Consider the following 19,655-nt stretch of genomic DNA (forward strand, 5'->3'; position numbering starts at 1 on the left):
TAGACTGATTGCTGTATTTATCATGTCTGTCAGAGATAAACTTGAGGTGTCCTTTAACTTTCTGACAATTGAATATTTGGAAATATAGTCTGTAGCTAAGTGAAAATGATAAATACATATGGTCAGTAAAGCTGTCTCAATATGGATTAAAGGACTGATGGAGTTTTGTGAGGGTGTTGGACATTCTTTGTATTGCTGGTTACCTGGATAATTGGGGCTCATTCTGGGGTAGGTGGGACCTCTACAAACAGAATGGTCTACACTTGAACGAGAGGGGTACCAATATCATGGGAGAGAAATTTGCTAATGCTTTACAGGAGGGTTTAAACTAATTTAGCAGGGGAATGGGAACCTGAATTGTAGTTCCAGTGTACAGGAGGTTGAGAGTAGTGAGGTCATGAATAAGTTTTCAAGGTCGCAGGAATGTACCGACAGGCAGGAAGGTGGCTTGAAGTTGTCTACTTCAATGCCAGGAGCATCTAGAATAAGGTGGATGAACTTGCAACGTGGGTTGATACCTGGAACTTTGATGTTGTGGCTATTTCGGCGACATGGATAGAGCAGGGACAGGAATGGTTGTTGCAGGTTCCGGGGTTTAGATGTTTCAGTAAGATCAGGGAAGGTGGTAAAAGAGGGGGAGGTATGGCCTTCTTAGTCAAGGACAGTATTACAGTGGCGGAAAAGACATTTGATGAGGACTCATCTACTGAGGTAGTATGGGTTAAGGTTAGAAACAGGAAAAGAGAGGTCACCTTGCTGGGAGTTTTCTATTGGACTCCAAAAAGTTCCAGAGATGTAGAGAAAAGGATTGCAAAGTTGATTCTGGATGGGAGCAAGTAACAGAGTAGTTGTTATGGGGTCTTTGATTTTTCAAATATTGACTGGAGATGCTATAGTTTAAGTATATTAAATGGGTCAGTTTTTGTCCAATGTGTGCCTGAGGGTTTGCTGACACAGTATGTAAATAGGCCAACAAGAGTTGAAGCCACATTAGATTTGATACTGTGTAATGAACCAGACCAGGTGTTAGATTTGGAAGTAGGTGAGCACTTTGGTGATAGTGACCACAATTCGGTTTGTTTACTTTAGAGATGGAAAAGGATAGGTATATACCGCAGGGCAAGAGTTATAGCTGGGGGCAAGGCAATTGTGAGGCGATTATGCAAAATTTTAGGATGCATAGGATGGGGAAGGAAACTGCAGAGGATGGGCACAACTGAAATATAGACCTTGTTCAAGGAATAGCTGCTGCGGATCCTTGATAAGTAGGTACCTGTCAGGCAGAGAGGAAGTGGTCGAGTGAGAGAGCCGTGGTTTACTAAAGGAGTTGATTCTCTTGTCAAGAGGAAGATGGAGGCTTATGTAAAGATAAAAATCACACAACACCAGGTGATAGTCCAACAGGATTAATTGGAAGCACACTAGCTTTCGGAGCGACGCTCCTTCATCAGGTGATTGTCCAAGCTAGTGTGCTTCCAATTAAACCTGTTGGACTATAACCTGGTGTTGTGTGATTTTTAACTTTGTACACCCCAGTCCAACACCGGCATCTCCGAATTATGTAAAGATAAGGCATGAAGGCTTATCTAGGGTGCTTGAGAGATACAAGTTAGCCAGGAAAGTTCTAAAGAGAGAGCTAAGAAGAGCCAGGAGGGGACATGAGAAGTCATAGGCAGGTAGGATCAAGAAAAACCTTAAAGCTTTCTATAGGTATTCCAGGAATAAAAGAATGACTAGAGTAAGTTTAGGGCCAGTTAAGAACAGTAGTGGTAAGTTGTGCGTGGAGTCCAAAGAGAAAGGAGAGGCGCTAAGTGAATATTTTTCATCAGTATTCACACAGGAAAAAGGCATTGTTGTTGAGGAGAATACTGAAATACAGAGTACTAGACTAGATGGGATTGAGGGTCACAAGGGGAGGGTGTTAGCAATTCTGGAAGATGTGAAGATGGATAAATTGCCCAGGCCGGATGGGATTTATCCTAGGATTCTTTGGGAAGCTAGGGAGGAGATTACAGAATCTTTGGCTTTGATCTTTATGTCATCATTGTCTACAGGAATAGTGCCAGAAGACTGGAGGATAGCAAATGTTGTCCCCTTGTTCAAGAAGGGGAGTAGGGACAACCCTGGTAATTATAGAGCAGTGAGCCTCACTTCAGTTGTGGGTAGAGTGCTGGAAAAGATTATTAGTGATAGGATTTATAATCATCTAGTTTGGAATAATTTAATTAGGGATAGTTAACACGGTTTTGTGAAGGGTAGGTCATGCCTCACAAACATAACTGAGTTCTTTGAGAAGGTGACCAAACAGGTGGATGAGGGTAAAACAAGTTGATGTAGTGAAGAGGGATTTCAGTAAAGCATTTGATAAGGTTCCCCACAATAGGTAATGCACAAACACGGAGGCATGGGATTGAGGGTGATTTAGAGATTTGGATCAGAAATTGGCTAGCTGAAAGAAGACAGAGTGTGGTGATTGATGGGAAATGTTCTTCCAGGAGTTCAGTTACTAGTGATGTACTGCAAGGATCTGTTTTGGGACCACTGCTGTTTGCCATTTTTATAAATAAACTGGATGAGGGCATTGAAGGATGGGCTCGTAAATTTGCAGATGACAGTAAGGTCAGTAGAGTTGTGGATAGTGCAGAAGGACATTGGATGTTACAGAGGGACATAGATAAGCTGCAGAGCTAGGCTGAGAGATAGCAAATGTAGCTTAATGCAGAAAAGTGTGAGGTGATTCGCTTTGGAAGGAGTAACTGGAATGCAAAGTATTGAGCTAATGGTAAGATTCTTGGTCGCGTGGATGAGCAGAGACATCTTGGTGTCCATGTGCATAGATCCCTGAAAGTTGCCATCAGGTCAATAAGGTTGTTAAGAAGGTGTATGGTGTGTTGGGTTGTATTAGTAGAGGGATTGAGTTTTGGAGCCATGAGATCATGTTGCAGATGTACAAAGTTCTGGTGCAGCCACACTTGGAGTATTGCATGCAGTTCTGGTCACTATATTATAGGAAGGATATGGAAGCATTAGAAAGGGTGCAGTGGAGATTTACCAGGATATTGCCGGGTATGGAGGCTGAGGGACTGAGGCTGTTTTAGTGAGGGAGAAGTAAGTTAAAAGGTGACTTAATAATACATAATGATCAAAGGATTAGATAGGGTGGACACTGAGAGCCTTTTTCCTCAGATAGTAATGGCTAGCACGTGGGGACATAGCTTTAAATTGAGGGGTTATAGATAGAGGACAGATGTCAGAGGGAGTTTCTTTACTCAGTGATTGGTAAGGGTGTGGAATGCCCTGCCTGCAACAGTAGTAGCATTTAAATGGTCATTCGATAAACATATGGATAATAATGGAAAAGTGTAGTTTAGATGGGCTTCAGATTGGTTTCACAGGTTGGCGAAACATCGAAGGCCAAAGGGCCTGTACTGCGCTGTAATGTTCTATGTTCTACAATCTATGCTGTGGTTGGTGACTCTGGTACATCTCAATATTCTCACTGTCTTCTCAATGTCATTATTAATCAGTAGCAAATGCATTCTCCTGTGCAAGATGTCTTATTCAATCAGTGTCCCTATTGTAGTAGAGACAATATGCTCTGGCCCAGAGCTTCAGATACAGTGACATGTTCCCTCTTGACACACATAGTTTATCTCTGTATTGCGGAAAGCATCTGAGAGTGTCTAAATTTCTTTTCTGATTTCAGGCTTGATAGACACCACATTCGAAACCATCCATTCGCTCCACCACCAATGCTTAGTAGCAGCATTGTGTACAATCAACAAGATGTAATGCACACATCAGCAAGGTCCTTTCAACACCATTTTCCAAATTCACAAGTATTTCAATCCAGAAGGAGAAGGGCAGAAGATACTTGGGAACATCATCGTCTGCAAGTTCCCCTCCAAGTCACTCACCATCCAGACTTATAAATATGCTGCTGGTCCTTCAGTGTCATTAGATCAAACTCCTGAAACTCCCTCCCTAATAGCATTATAGGTCTACCTGCAGCACATGCACACAACAGTTTAGGATGCAACACATCACCAACTTCACAAGGATAATGAATAATGAGCAATTAATGCTGGCCACATGATGTCCACATCCCAGGAATGAATGAACAAAAAATGAACTTTCCATCATGCCTTCACTCATAGATCATTAACTGTCTCTTCTGAAACTGCTGGTCAAAATTCATGACATCAAATTTGAACATATCTTCCAGTTCAGTATCGATACTGCCTACTTGAATATGTAATGAAATTTCTGCATTCGTATTTGGATTTGATAAATACTCATTATGTCCAATGTACCCATGTTTGGTACCAGATTTATAGCATTTGGCAAAGTCATATTTGTATGCTTCAATCAGCAATCATTGTAGTCTTAATGACACTCTTGCAAATAATTTGCTCATTAACAGTTTATAATTGTAAGAGTTTCATGCTCTCTTTTGGAATAACTGGATTGTGCTTGCAATAGAACTTTGGATCCTAATGTAATAAGTTTGCTATTTTGCCTGATGTGCTTCTTGCTCTTTCTAAGATTTATTGACTTCCAGGACTGTCTTCTTCCTGGGTCATAGGATTTGTATTCTCCTGTCAATGCTTGTTTATGTAATTAAAACATGTGTTGATGGTCCTCCTGTCTTACATATGGGACATCCTTCCTGCATTCACTGGCAAGCTGCTTGTACTGACAATGGTGTCAACAGGAGTTGCATGGATAGAGAACCAAGGAAGAAAGGAAGGCTCTTAGATTCATGTTTGTGATACTAGAGGTTAATGGTGAAGGTCAAGAGGGGGAAAGAGGTTATAGTTCATCTGGGGAAGGGAAGAAATTCCAGGAACCCCTCAAGAATTGTCATTGGAAGTATTGGAAGCAAGGGACCAGGGATGTCAATAAGATGAGACTGGCCCTCAGAGGTGCCACAAGGTGTTTTGTGAACTCATCTGATTGGTCTCGGTTGATAAGTGCATTTCTAATGATATCTCCTACCGAATATTATTCTGCTGAAAAATCCTATTATTCATTCAACTTCAGTCCCTGGCACTCAGGATTCATGTCTAGTTCACCTTCACCGAGGTTCCAACAATTTAAAAACAATAAGCGGGAGTAAGCCATTCAGTCCCTTGCGACTATTCTACTGTTAAATAAGATTATGTCTGATCTAATTGTATCCTCAAATCCTTATTTTGACCTACCCCAATAATCTTCCACCCTCTTGCTTGTTATGAATCTGTCTACCTCTGTTTTAAAAATATTTAAATACTCTGTTTCCAACATCTTTTCAGGAAGAAAATTTCAAAGACCTTTGGTCCTCTGTAAGAACAAATTTTGCCTCATCTCTTTTTAAATAGTCAAACCTTGTTTTTTTTTGAGATATCTAAATTCTTCCCAAAGAGAAAGCGTCCTCCTCACAACTGCCTTGAAAGACTCTTCAGCATCTTATATGTTTCAATCAAGTTGCTTCCTCATCTTCTGAACTCTAGCTGAAACATGTCTAGCCTGTGTAACCAATCCTCATAAGACAACCTACACTTTCCAGGTATTAGATTGGCAAACCTTCTCTGAGCTGCTTCTAATACATTTACAGCGTTCCTTAAATAAGGTGACCAACAACGTACACAATACTATAGATGTGGTCTCACTAGTGTCCTGTATGATTGAAATATAATCTCCCTACTTCTGTATTCAATTCTCTTTGCAAAAAGTTATAATATAACCTTCTAACAATATTCTAATGGCTTTCCTAATTACCTACTATATCTGTAAACTAGCCTGTTATGATTCATTCACTCAAACTCCAGATCCCTCTGCACATCAGTGCTCCACAATTCTTCACCATTTGGATATGATTCTTTTACATTCTTCCTGCCAAAATAGATAATTTCACATTTTTCCACATTATATTCCATCTACAAGGACTTTTCTCACTTACTTAATCTAGCAATGTCTATTTGTAGCCTCCATATATCTTCTTTACAACTTACTTTCCTACCTGTTTGTGTGTTATCAACAAATTTGGCAACCATACCATCTGTTCCTTCATCCAAGCCATTATATAAAATGCAAATTGTTGAGATTCCAGAACTGATTCTGAGGCACATCAGTTTTCACTTCTCGCTAACCTGAAAAAGACCCATTTATGTTGACAAAGCTTCCTGTTAGCCAACCAGGCCTCTATCCATGCTAACATGCTATCCCTACGCAATGAGTTCCTATTTCTCATCATAAGTTTTGGTGAGGCACATAATCAAATGCCTTGTGGAAATTTAAAGGCTACTCTTTTTTCACAGCATGAGAACTCAAGAACTTCAATATGTTGATTAAAGATGGTTTCCCTTTCTCTTTAAATCATGTTGATTCTGCCAATTACCTCAAACTTAGCTAAATGCAATGCCATAACTTCTTTAACATTGCTAACCTTTCTCCAGTGTCTGATGTAAAACTAATGAGCCTGTAGTCTCCTGCTTTCTTTCTACCCCTTTTTGAATAAAGAATTACGTCTTATGTGGGTTTCTGCTGGAGATTCTAGTTTCCTCCCACGGTCCAAATATGTGTAGGTAATGTTGGATTAGCCACGCTAAATTGCCCCATAGTGTCCTGGGATGTACAGGTTAGGTAGATGTAGCCATGGGAACTGTGGAGTTACAGGGATAAGGATGAGGTCCAGGTGGAATATTCTTTGGAGAGTCGATGCAGGCTCGATGAGCCCAATGGCCTCTTTCTGCAATCTCAGACAGTGTAATTCTAATTTATGATTCTATCTGCCCAGATTGTACTGTAAAGTACTTTTAAGAAACAAAGTTACATTTGTTGTCTTCCAATACAATGGGATCATCCCTGAATCTACGAAGTTTTAGAAAATTAAAACCAGTGCATCAATCATCTCACCAGTCACTTCTTTTAAGACCTAGAATGTAGTTCAGTTGTCAGCTCACAGTTCCAAAACCTATCTCACTCTCACCTTTGTGGTGATTGTGATTTTCCTGAATTTATTCCTTTCTTCCATTTCATGATATCTAATTGCTTCTGGGAAGTTACTTGTTTCCTTTAACGTGAAAACTGGTGCAAAATATGTGTTCAATACACCTGCTGCCTATTTACTTTCCACGATCATTCCTGTAATCTCATTATCTATAGGATCAAACTCACTTTATTGAAATATAACAAAAAACTGCAAATGTTGGAGATCTGAAACAAAAAAAACACAAAGTTTGCTGGAAAAACTCAGCAGATCTGGCAGCATCTGTGTAGAGAAAGCAGAGTTAATGTTTCGAGTCCGATGATCCTTCTTCAGAACTGGGGAGCCTCAGGCAAGATGTGCCCAGGCACTTGAATGGTGCCAATACACCTCCCCAACTCCGTTAGCCTAAATTCTTGGACTTGGCGCTACAGAATCAACAGATTGACCATGGCCCACTTCCTGGACTGCAGAGGCAAGGGCATCGTGACCAAAAACCCCCTGACTGCATACACGGCTGTGGATCTTGGACGATATGGGAGGCTGTCCTTAACTTACTTTGCCGTGATCCCCTGACTAACTGGTGCTTCCGTGGAATTCAGTGAGAACCATTCTCCTAAAAGTTGAATACATGGCTGCATGCTTGCTGCACGTGCAATGAGTTTGCTGTATAAGCTACTGGCACATGGTGTAGTGTGAGATTGATGTAGGAAACTGCTGTACAGCAAGATGTACATTCCCCAGGCTGTTTAGCAGTAACGTAACTGTCTGGTTGTGTCGTTAAACTAACTGTCATGCAAGGTGAGGAATGGCAAGGATGCTGTGAGCAAGCAGATAGATCCTAAGTGAGCAAGTGTGAAGAGAGTAAGCAAGCAAAATGAAGATCCAGCCTGGTCCAGTCTGTGAGCTGGGAGTCTGTCCCTGTGCTCAAAGTGTCCCTACTGTACACTCCCAATGTAAGTTGCCAGAGCATCTTACTCTGCAAATCTGCTTCCAGAGTGTCCAGCCAGTGAACAGTAGAAGTGCCAGGATGGTTATGATGGGTTGACTGATTCTGAATAGCAATGTCCATAGAAGAGGAGTTCATTTGCCAAGTTTCAACATGACGGTCAACCAGAGCAAGTGGCGAGCTGAGATTCCTTGTTGAGATTTCCCAATGTCTAGCTTATTTGATGAGGCTAAGTATTAATGAGGCCAGTTGTGGCACTGACAAGGCAGTTAACAAGTAATGACGACAGTCAATTAGCATCTTGGAGCCTCCTAGTTAAAATTTTACCAACCTATTTGTGAAGAGCATAGAAGATGGATCAAGATGATCTCAACATCGAGCTGGGCCTCGCCAAATCTGTTGTTCAATTCTGCCACAAATCTCACCATAGCCCCTATCACTCAGACCCCTGTGAGATTCCACCTACAGTATTGGACCCACTCTTCCCTCCCTCAAACTGAACGAAAAATTCAACCATATTATTCTTGTATCTAGGGGCATCTTCACTATCAGATAATTAATTAATCTCATCTTGTTGCAAAATACCAGGTCTAGCAAAGCCTGGACTTTGGTTCCTGAATATGCTGTTCTAAATATGGTAAAAACAATGATTGCAGATGCTGAAAACCAGATTCTAGATTAGTGTGGTGCTGGAAAAGCACAGCAGTTCAGGCAGCATCCGAGAAGCAGCAAAATCGATGTTTCGGGCAAAAGCCCTTCATCAGAAATAGAGTTCTAAGTATCCCAAAAACATTCTATGAACTCTTTAATAAAAGCAGAACACTGTGGATACTGAGGATTTGAAACTTAAACAGAGAATGCCAGAGAAACTTCGCTGGTCTGGCAGCATCTGACAACTTCTTCTGTCTCTTCTACAGAAGAAGAATCATATCAGACTCAAAATGTTAACGCTGCTTTTATGAACTGCTTTTGTAGTCTACCTTTGCATATTTCACTTTTCCAGTCTGCATGTAGATTAAAAGCTCCTACGGTTATGTCATGCCTTTCTAACAAGTTCACATTATGTCCTTTATGTTCCACCCTACCATGTGATTGCTGTTAAAGAGGCCTGCACACTATTCCCGTAAATAACTTCTTGCCTTAACCATTTCTCATCTCTAAGCAAAACTTTTCCACATCCTGGTTTTCTGAACTTAGCTCATCCCTCTCATTGAACTCTTAACATTATTAACTAAAAATATGATCCTCATAATTTTTTCTAGTTTCCAGTCCTTCCTAAATATCCATTAACCTTCAAGGTTTAGATACTAATTTATGTTATCCTGCATGATATCAGCCTCGCATCCACCTTTCACTGTCTCCACATATCTGTGACTATTCTGGTGTGACAAGCAGACAGTGTCACCCAAACAGTGCAATGCAATTTTCTCCATTACTTGCAGGACAATTTTTTCCATGACTATTGTGAATTAAATTGAGCTGAAGGGGACAACGAGATACTGAATTCAACAGAGACGGTGGTTCTCTGCATCATTCCCACCTCAACTCACTTCCCTCATCCCAAATTTCCATATTTGGCACAATTCAGAAGAAACACTGAGGGTGACATAAAATGTACTCTGGGTGAGTGGCTTCAAAGTCTATCATAAAGAATAGCATTACTACTGGCTGAGCTGGATGAATCTAAAAGGACATAGCAACTAGACTTTGTCTGCAAGGTGCTGAGAGAACCAACAACAGGGGAAAAACCTACTTTGACCTTGTCATGACCAACATGTTGCAGATGAATCTCTGCATGACAGTATTCATAGGAGCGACAACCGCACAGCACTTTTGAAGACATTGTTATATCTTCATGTCAAGTATACCTTCCAAAGTGCTGTGTGGCACTGCCACTCTGCCAAAAGGCATTGAATCAGAGTAGACTTCCATGAAGCATTTTGGAGTACCATCTGTGGCAGAATTGTATTCAAACACAATATGTAACCTCTTGCCAAGCATATCTCGCTCTCTGCCATTAGGGTCAATACAGGATTAACCATGGTGCAAAGAAGAATGCAGGAGGGTATATCAAGAACTCCACTTGATGTGCTGAAATGAACAAAAACAGATATTGCTAGAGAAAATCAGCAGGTCTGGCAGCATCAGTAGAGAGAAAACAGAGCTAATATACCAAGCCAAGTTTTATTTTTGTTTTTGTTCGTTTTATACCTAAAAATAAGTTTTCAACCTTGTGAAGCTTGTAAACGCAGGACTATTTGCATGCCAGTCAGTGGAAGCAGATTGTGATACACAAAGCTAAATGATCCCAATGTGTTAAATCTAAGCTCTTCAGTTGAACCATATCCCTTCTTGAATTGTGGTGAACAATTAACCATCTAACGCAATGAGAGATCTCAAGCCAAAATATCCCCATTCTCAATGTTGGGCAAGGGCAGCATATCAGTGTGAGGCCTTTGTGGAGACTTTATACAAATTGTAAACTGCTTATCACAGCTGGATAAATACCCAGTCTCTTGCATAGAGGATTTATACACAAAGCTGGCAGCAGGGGGGGCTGTCCTTCACAAAGTTGGACATGAGCCATGCGCACCTGCAATTGTGGTTACATGAGAATTCCCAGAAGTATGCTGCAATTAATACCTAAAAGGGTCTGTACCAATATATGAAGCTGCCATTTGAGATATTGTCAGCCTGTGCAAATTTTCAACAGATGTTAGAGAACACTTTACAAGGTCTACCGCAAGTCACCATTTATTTAGGTTCATGCTAATAACAGCGAAGACCAATAGAGAGCACTTAGAGAACTTGGACATAGTCCTTAGATGCTTCTCCCAGGTAGCCGTACACTTAATAAGGGAAACATGTATGCCCCAGGCACCTCAAGTGACCTACTTGAGCTATAGAGTTGACAAGGCCAGGTTACACCCATTGGTAGGTAAAGTGAGATCGATCAAAGGCTCCCATGTCTGTCCAGGAATTTAGATCTTTCCCAAGCTGGTGAATCATTACAGAAAGTTTATACTTAACCTGGTCTCTATCACAGCACCTTTGCATCGGCTCTTTAAAAAGGGTTAACTTCGGAAATGGCTGAGTAGCCAACCATACCTTTCAGGCAAGTGAAGAAACAGCTATCATCTCTAAAGTGTTAGCACACTATGATCCCATGTAAACTCTGGTATTGACATGCAAAGCCTCCCCGTATGGCATCGGGGTATTGTTAGCTCGTAGGTGGCCTATTGGAGGGGAACACCCAATAGTGTGTGCATTCAGGACATTGGCTAATGCACCCAGTTAGAGAAGGAAGGTTTGGCCATATTTGGAGTCAGGATGTTCCACCAATACCTTTATGAACTTAAATTTGTAATAATAATGAACCACAAATCCCTGCTTGGTCTACTTAAAGAGGACAAGGCATTGCCGCCTGTAGCTTCAGGTTGAATTCAGCAATGGGCTTTAATACTAAATGCATATAATCACAAGTTGGAACACTGTCCAGGAGGCCAAGTAGCAAATGTGGATGCATTGAGCTTCCTCTCGCTGCCAGAGGTAATGTTTTACATTTTCTGGACACACTTCCAATTATAGCTGATCATATCAGACTTAGGAAGCAGGAAGATCCAGTCCTGGAAAAACTGAAACAACTGGTGGTGATGGGGCCATCACAATCAGAATTGAAAGCTATCTTGACCAGGTGAGACCAGATCACAGTTAGAGGCCAGCATATTATGATGGGGAGCAAGAGTGATTGTCCTGAGCAAAGGTCACTGTCAGATTTGGCTGTACTCCACCAGGGTCATCCAGGGGTTTACAAAATGAAGATATTGCTGAGAAGTTATGTCTGGTTGCCAGGACTGGATACAGACATAGCTGCATTGCTGGGACAGTGCCCATATTGCCAACAAGGAAAACAAATTACCCCCAGCAGCTCCCGCCCTGATTCGTGGGACTGGCTGGGTAAACTCTGGACTCCGTTACACATCGATGATGTAGCTCCTTTCATGGGCTCAATGTTTTTAGTCATTGTGGATGCCCACTCAAAGTGGCTGATGATGCATAGAGTTCATTTGTCAAACATGGATGATGATAGAAAAAGTGCATGCATCTTTTACAACACATGGACTTCAGGAAATGCTGGTCACAGACAATGGGTCATCATTTACCAGCAGGGAATTTGTGTATTTCTTAATGTTGAATGACATTTGACATATTAGGACAGCTCCTTACCATCGATCATATAATGGTCTGGTGAAAGAGCAGTCCAAACTTTGAAGGGAAGCTTAAAGAAACAGCCTATAGTTAGTTTCACTACATACTAAAACTGTCCTGGTTCCTGTTTGATTATAGAACCACCACTCACGCAACTACAGGGATAGCTACAGCAGAGTTACTTGTGGGGAGAAGACTCTGCACCAGGTTAAATCTGATCTCTGTTTACGTCAATGGGCGAAGTTTGGTGTAGGAACCATGAGAATGGCCCTGTATGTGTAAAAGGGATGGTCAACATGAGGTCAGGTCCAGTGGCGTATAAAGTTTGGGTAGGTCCTGAACAAGCACGTGGACCATATGAAAGCTGCAAACTCACAAATGGGGCTGGAACAAATCATGCTCACCTTGTTGGAACAGTTTGAAAGGCAGGTGGAGCCGATGGTTCTCTCTCTCTGTCAAGTGTTGAAGAGACTTCAGAATCTGAGAGGGACATGGCAGGTGTCAGCACCTTGATGCCTTTGCTGCCTGAAGAAGGAAATGAATTTCTTCCGAGATGCTCCTGGTGCAAGAGGTGAGCTACTAATTACTGCCATCCGTATCAGAGGCAGAGTTGGAGGAACATGACACAGTGCTAAAATACCCCAGGATGCACTACAAGAAAAAGACCAGTCTATGTACTCAGACTCAGAGTGGGAGGGATGTAGTGATTATAATAAAGTCAGACAAGTGGGCCTCGTAGAACATGAGTTCCTTGATTGGGGCTGTTAATCTGGTCCAATCAGGGAGCCCTGGCTAACAGATTAAAAACAGGAGGATCAGACATCCTGATGTTTTGAAAGCTGGCTCTGATGGAGCTGGATATCTGCCAAGGACTCCTCACATGTAAATAGAAGGTTACTTGGTGACAGGATACCGGTCTCTGCAGAGTTATTTCAGGGTCAAGTGCAACACAGCCCATGACATCACTGAGGAAAGAATTGCAGCATTTACAATGATGGGAAAGGTTTTAATCTTCTCCGCCTCTCACAGGTACTGGCAATATACTGACTAAAGTGGCTACTATCGTGTCGGTACAGGTTTCTTTTTTTCCATTCTTTCATAGCAGGTGGGTGTCCACGCTGTGGCTAGCATTTATTGTCCATCCCCAGTTGCCCTTGCACTTAGTGGTTTACTAAGCCATCCCTGAGGGCAGTGAAGTGTAATCATTTTGTTGTGGGTCTGGAGTCACGTGTCAGCCAGGTCAGGTAAGAATAGCAGATTTCTTTCTCTGAAGGACATCAGTAGGTTTTTACAGCAATCACTTGTCATGGTCACCATTACCGAGACTGGCTTCTATTCCAAATTTATTGATTGGATTGGACTTGAAGCCATGTCCCCAAAGCATTAACCTCAGCCTCTGGATTACTAGCCTAATGACTTTACCCTCTGCCCCACAAAAAAAATCCACCCCAGAGTTACAGCAAGGATAATTTGTGTATTGGTTTTGGAGGTCAAAGGTGGCAAAAGTATTTAGCTATGGATGACTCTTGAGATTTGACAAGGTGACTCCCAGGAGAAAACTAAAGGATGATACACATCAGAATTCCCAAAGTAGCAGCATATAGCTATGAACAAATGCACAAACACACATGTACGACATGTACAAACACACATAAACACAATCGCACATAAACATACATACAAACACAGGCACAGAGAAACACACGCACAAAAACACATTCATCTAAACACCCACAGAAAACACCCACACACAAACACACACATTTACACACCCGCAGAAAACACCCACACACAAACACACAGATATGCACACTATTAGGCATTCAGTAAGAGACCTGGAGTCCCGTTGCAGTATTAAGGGTAAACATGATGTAATGCAAAGAGTGCTTTAATATTCGGTTCCTTGGATGATAACATTCCGATACAATTTTGTCTATTTCACACTACACAGCAAGGCTGATTTGTAAACATTTGAGAATCAATCACTTGTTTATTGGTTATCAGACCGAATGCATTTTTTTCCAAAAAGATCATATTCTCTTCAGCAATTACATCGAGACAAGTATCACTTAACAGTCTGAATATGGGGTCTGCTCTGATAGCGATGCAATCCTTATCAGAGAATGTCAACAGAAACCAAGCAACAAGCTGCATTCAGAAATCACACATGGCTGCCTGCTGTTATTTTTGCTATCAATCAGAATAAATTAACACTCTAATCCTCTCCGATCTTTTAATCCACATGAGAGTCGCAATCTACACTAACTCTGCCTTTCCATTAAATGCATCCTAACAAAGATGTCTGTTACCTGTATTACACAAACATGCAGTAAATTATTTTTCTCACTGATAGCCTATGGGGAGACCCGACGTGATACAACAAAACAATACCTTTGATTTTTTTCTTTCTCTGCCCCGGTTGCTCTTTTTCATAGGTGTTGCCCATCATCCCCTATTACCATGCTGCAGCTCATCCCTTTCCACTTCCCTGTTGCCTGGATTGTTTGGATGATTGCCAGCAGCAAAGCATTGGCCCCAGCACAGCCTGAACAGGGTGCATCATTGCAGACAGCTCCTATGGGAAATGGGCCTTACTTGCCACAGGAACAAAGGGGAGGGAGGGAGGCGAGGCACTGCTCAAACGCCTTCCTGATAGTGCTCCTCACTGAACAGAAGAAAAATATTGTGACAGCCGTGTTCAATATCCTTTGCTTTATTTTCAAAAGCTTCTACATTTTCACAAGTTTAAGAAATTTTTCTGTGTTTTAAACCCATTACTATTTCACATGGACACTCTTTAGAAGCTACTTATAGATTAACAGAAATGCTTACCTCGATGAATCATATACCTACAGTAGTGACTAATTATGAATAAAAACCAGGAGGTGTCCAGGATTAACCCCCCCCCTCCCCTTGGGCACTGTTTTTTAACTGCTCCAACTGGGACAGAGGAAATGGTATTACAATTGACCTTAGAACCCAGTGATAGGGGGCCGAAGATAAGTGCTCCTGATCACCATGCAGTGACTACTGCTGGAAACATGTGTATGAACACAAACTAAGGGCATGTACCCCAATTATTATCTTCTGTCTGTCTGTCTGTCTCTGTCTCTCTCTCTGCATGATGTGGATAGCAATGGAATGAAAATAATTGTAAAAGGAACAATCTAACATCCTAAGTCTGTTCAATACAATATTTTTTAGAAACCATTGATTTGTATGGTTTGTCCTCCTGACAAAAAATGTAGAACCCCCATGCATCTTTTAAATTGGAATATTGGGACACCAATACCATTTCGGAGCCAGTCTGTTGATTAAGAAACAAAATCAGAAATTGCTGGAAAAACTCAGCAGGTCAGGCAGCATCTGTGAAGAGAAAATAGAGTTAGTGTTTTGCGTCCAGTGAGCCATCTTCAATCAGTTCTGTCATCACAGGAATTAATCTAGTGAACTTCACTACACTCCCTTTATGGCAAGTATGTCTTTCCTTAGGCAAGGGGACCAAAACAGCACACAGTATTCTAGCTCTACTTTACATTGGTTCTACATAATTGAAGCAAGAAATCTTTACTCCCCTACTCAAATTTTCTTGCAGAAAACATCAATTATCTTTGTTTCTACTCACTTGCTGCATTTGCATGTTAGCTTTCAGTGACTTATACATAAGGACACCCAGCTCCCTTCCTAATCTCACAGCATTTAAGAAATACTCTGGCTTCAGTTCCTCCTACCAAATTGAATAGCCCCACATTTATCAATATAATAACCCTTCGGGCACATTTTTGTCCACTCACTCATCCCGTCCAAATCTCCTCAAGTCTCTTTGCATCACCGCCACAACTCACATTCACAGCAAGTCTGCTTGGAAATATTGCACTTGGCCCCCCACATGCATATAATTCTTATGAATTGTGAGCATCCATGCCCCAGCATTGTACCCTGCAGTACTCAAATGGTCAATCAGCCTGCCAACATGACAAAGACTTATTTATTCTAAGCATGTATTTTATTTCCAATAACTAATCTTTATTGTGTGCCGGTTTTTTACCTCACATCCTATGTGCTCTACTTTTGTTTATTAACCTCCTGTGTGGGATCTATTGAAAGCTTTCTGAAATTCCAACCAGATCACATCCATTGATTCCTCATTATCCATTTCCTATCTTATCCATTTCATATCTTAAAAAATCACCATTGGGTCAAATCTTTATTTAAAAAGAGAAGGAGACAAAAAACTTTCTCTGAAGAAAGGTCACTGGACTCAAAATGTTAATTCTACTTTCTCTCCACAGATTCTGCCAGTCCTGCTGAGTTTCTCCAGCAATCTCTATTTTCTATAACTATGGGCCAGTTAGTTTAAGGACTATTATTGGGAAAATGCTATACACATAATAACCACTTGGATGAGAAAAATGGATGTACAGAACAATCTTGATTATTTATTTTCCGAATTTCGGGTTGTCCGAACAAGATCTGAAGGCCCCTTATAAATGCTATCCGTTATTTGAACAATCCATTATCCAAACTCTCAGTTATCTGAACAAAATACTCCCCGCCCATCTTGTTCGGATATTCGAGGTTGTTCTGTAAGACAAGTTCGTAGATGACATAAAAATAGATGGAAACGCAAGTGGTGATGATGACACAAAGAATCTGCAGAGAGATATAGACAAGTTAAACAAGTGGACCGAAACTTGGCAGATGGTATAGGATGTGGTAAACAGAGGTTACCCACTTAGGCAGGAAGAATAGCAGCGCTGAATATCATTTAATTAGAAAAAGATTGCAGACAGCAACAAACAGAGGGATTTGGGAGTCCTGGTGCCTGATTCTGAAAAGAAACTAACATCCAAGTTTAGCAGGTAACAGGGAGACAAATGGAACATTGTCCTCTACATCAAAGGGAATGGAGTATAACAGTTGGATTGGATGGTTTTTCTAAAGTTATACAAGGCACCTGTCAGCTGGAAAACTGAACAGTTTTGAGCCCCTTATCTGAAGAAAGATATACTGGCATTGGAGGCAGTCCAGAGAAGGTTCACTGCCCAATACCAGTTATGGAGGGACTGTCTTATGAGGAGAGATTGAGTAGGTTGGGCCTGTACTCATTCAAATTTAGGATAATGAAAGGTGACCTGATTGAACCATACATAATTCTTAGGGGGTTTGACAGAGTAAATGCAGAAAGGTTGCTTCCATTTCTGAAAGAGTCCAGGACCCGAGGGCATAATCTCAGATTAAGGGGGCAGGCATTTGGGACAGAAATGAAGAAGAATTGCATCCCTCAGAGGGTGGTGAATCTGTGGAATTGTTTACCACAGAGTACTGTTGAGGCTGGGTTATTAAGTATAATCAAGGCTGAGGTAGATTTTTAATCAGGAATCAAGGATTATGGAAAAAGGCCAGAAAGTGGAATTGAGGATTGTCAAATCAGCCATAATTTCATTGAGTAGCAGAGCAGAATCAATTGGCTGAAAGGCCTGTTTCAGCTCCCACATCTTATGATCTGTCAAATGCATTTTCCTTTTCATAAATCCATGTTGCCCAATCAAATCTTACATTCCAAGTGTTCAGATATCACTTCTTTTACGATAGATGTTTGTATTTTGCCCAACACTGACCAACAGATCTGCAGTTCTATGTTTGTCTTTTCCTCATTTCTTAAGTAGTAAGTTTATATCTGCAAACTTCCAATTTCCAAGTTCCAGAATCCCCTAACAGAATTTTGAAAAAAAAATTATCAATGCACCCATTATCTCTACTCCCACTTCTTTTATTGGTTCCCAGAGATTTGTTCATATTTGGTCCCACTAATTTTCACAATGCTATCTTTTCAGCTAAATGTTTTCGGGCTACTGTCTGTGTGGAGTTTGCACATTCTCCCCGTGGCTGCGTGGGTTTCCTTCGGGTGCTCCGGTTTCCTTCCACAGTCCAAAGAGGTGCAGGATAGGCGAATTGGCCATGCTAAATTTCCCGTAGTATTAGGTGAAGGGGTAAATGTAGGGGAATGGGTCTGGGTGGGTTGCTCTTCAGAGGGTTGGCGTAGACTTGTCGGGCCGAAGGGCCTGTTTCCACACTAAGTAATCTAATCTAATCTAAATTAATTTTTTTCAGTTCCTCATTCTCATTACTCTCCTCTTATTTTGGGGAGATTTCTTGTGATGAAAGATAAAATGTAATAATTTACCTTCTTTACATTTTCCTTATTTCCCACAAAAATACCCTGTAATTGACACGTTTGTCTTATAACAACTGTTCATCTTTATAATCCTTGTTACTTTACATTCATGTTCTAAACTGTTTCTTTTCCAGTTTCTTGCTGCTCCTTTGTTGAATTCTAAAATGTTCATAACCCTCAGATTTATTTGACAACTTCATAAGCCTCCTGCATTAATATAATACAATATTTAACTTCCTTGTTAGTCACAATTGACACACCTTTCCCCTTAAGTTTATGTTCCTTAAAGGAATGTATGTTGTAAACCATTTATTGATTCTAAGTACTAATCATTGCTCGTTTATCGCTATGCATTTTCCCAAATAACCACAGCCATCTTGCCCCTCATATTTTCATAGTTTCCTTTGTTAGATTTAAGAGCCTTATTTTGATTGAACAAAATCAGTTGCTAAGTTGATGCGAATACTCAATATTTTGGTCACTTTTCTCAAAGATTCTTTTACAACAAGATTATTAATTAGATCTTTTTCATTCCATAATACTACATTTAAAATAGTCTGTTCCACAGGTTACTGCTCTTGAAAGTTTCTTAAATATCTTTAAAGCTGCCAACTATTCATGGATGGTAAAAGGCTGAAAACAACCAGGGTGCACACTATTAAGTGAACAATAAGTTACGATAATTTAGCTCACTGTGGTTAATTGGCTCAGTGGGATAGATTCAGAACACATCAAGCAGCTCAAAACAGAACATTTCTGACACATCAGTGGTAAGTGGATAATGATGAGGAAGGCCACCCAGAGAACGGCACAGGTTCCCTGCCCACATCTGCAAACCCATTGGAAGAGCCCCATATATTTGCTCATACCTTCTTCCAATTGGTAGAGTGTAGAAGTCATGTAATTCCATTTGAAATGGAGTATTTACTGTGGAAAGGCCACAAAGAGTAAGGGAATAAAAACTTCCTAATACTTAAAATTACTCAATCTAGATATCCACACAAAAATGTTCACACATTCACATTATGTTGTGATACACACATATGGCAAAAAAAATGCTATGTTGACTAATGTGTGTAGATTTATTCTGGAAATATTTGTGTTACAACACGGGGTAAACCCTCCTGCTTAATTTAAAACCAGCAATGCAGAAAAGATTTATCCCGTGCAGTAATCTGTGAAAATTCCATAGGCCAAGAATTAGATAAAGTAAAAATTAACTTTATTTCTTAAAGAATAACAGATAATAATTAACTAACAACTATTTACAATTCCTTACCCTAACCTACCTGCTATCTTCCCTTCCATAATACTAGTCTAATAAAACTCCCAATTAAGATTTACAAAACAAA

The 19,655-nt window shown here is 40.7% G+C and overlaps 1 protein-coding gene across 4 annotated transcripts in view; it reads right to left on the reverse strand.

The window, feature by feature from the left end:
• Positions 1-19,655, reverse strand: part of nhsl2 (NHS-like 2) — a 322,641-nt gene that overhangs the window by 85,860 nt on the left and 217,126 nt on the right. Inside the window, exon 1 of one of the 4 annotated variants that reach the window (XM_043704716.1) lies at positions 14,517-14,712. The exons of the other annotated variants lie outside the window; for them this stretch is intronic. Coding sequence (XP_043560651.1) covers positions 14,517-14,574 — 58 coding nt within the window. The 5' untranslated portion in view covers positions 14,575-14,712. Of the gene's footprint in view, positions 1-14,516; positions 14,713-19,655 lie in introns of those variants that run through there. 4 annotated transcript variants of the gene reach the window in all.

Source organism: Chiloscyllium plagiosum, chromosome 15, assembly GCF_004010195.1.
Source record: "Chiloscyllium plagiosum isolate BGI_BamShark_2017 chromosome 15, ASM401019v2, whole genome shotgun sequence".
Taxonomy (NCBI): domain Eukaryota; kingdom Metazoa; phylum Chordata; class Chondrichthyes; order Orectolobiformes; family Hemiscylliidae; genus Chiloscyllium; species Chiloscyllium plagiosum.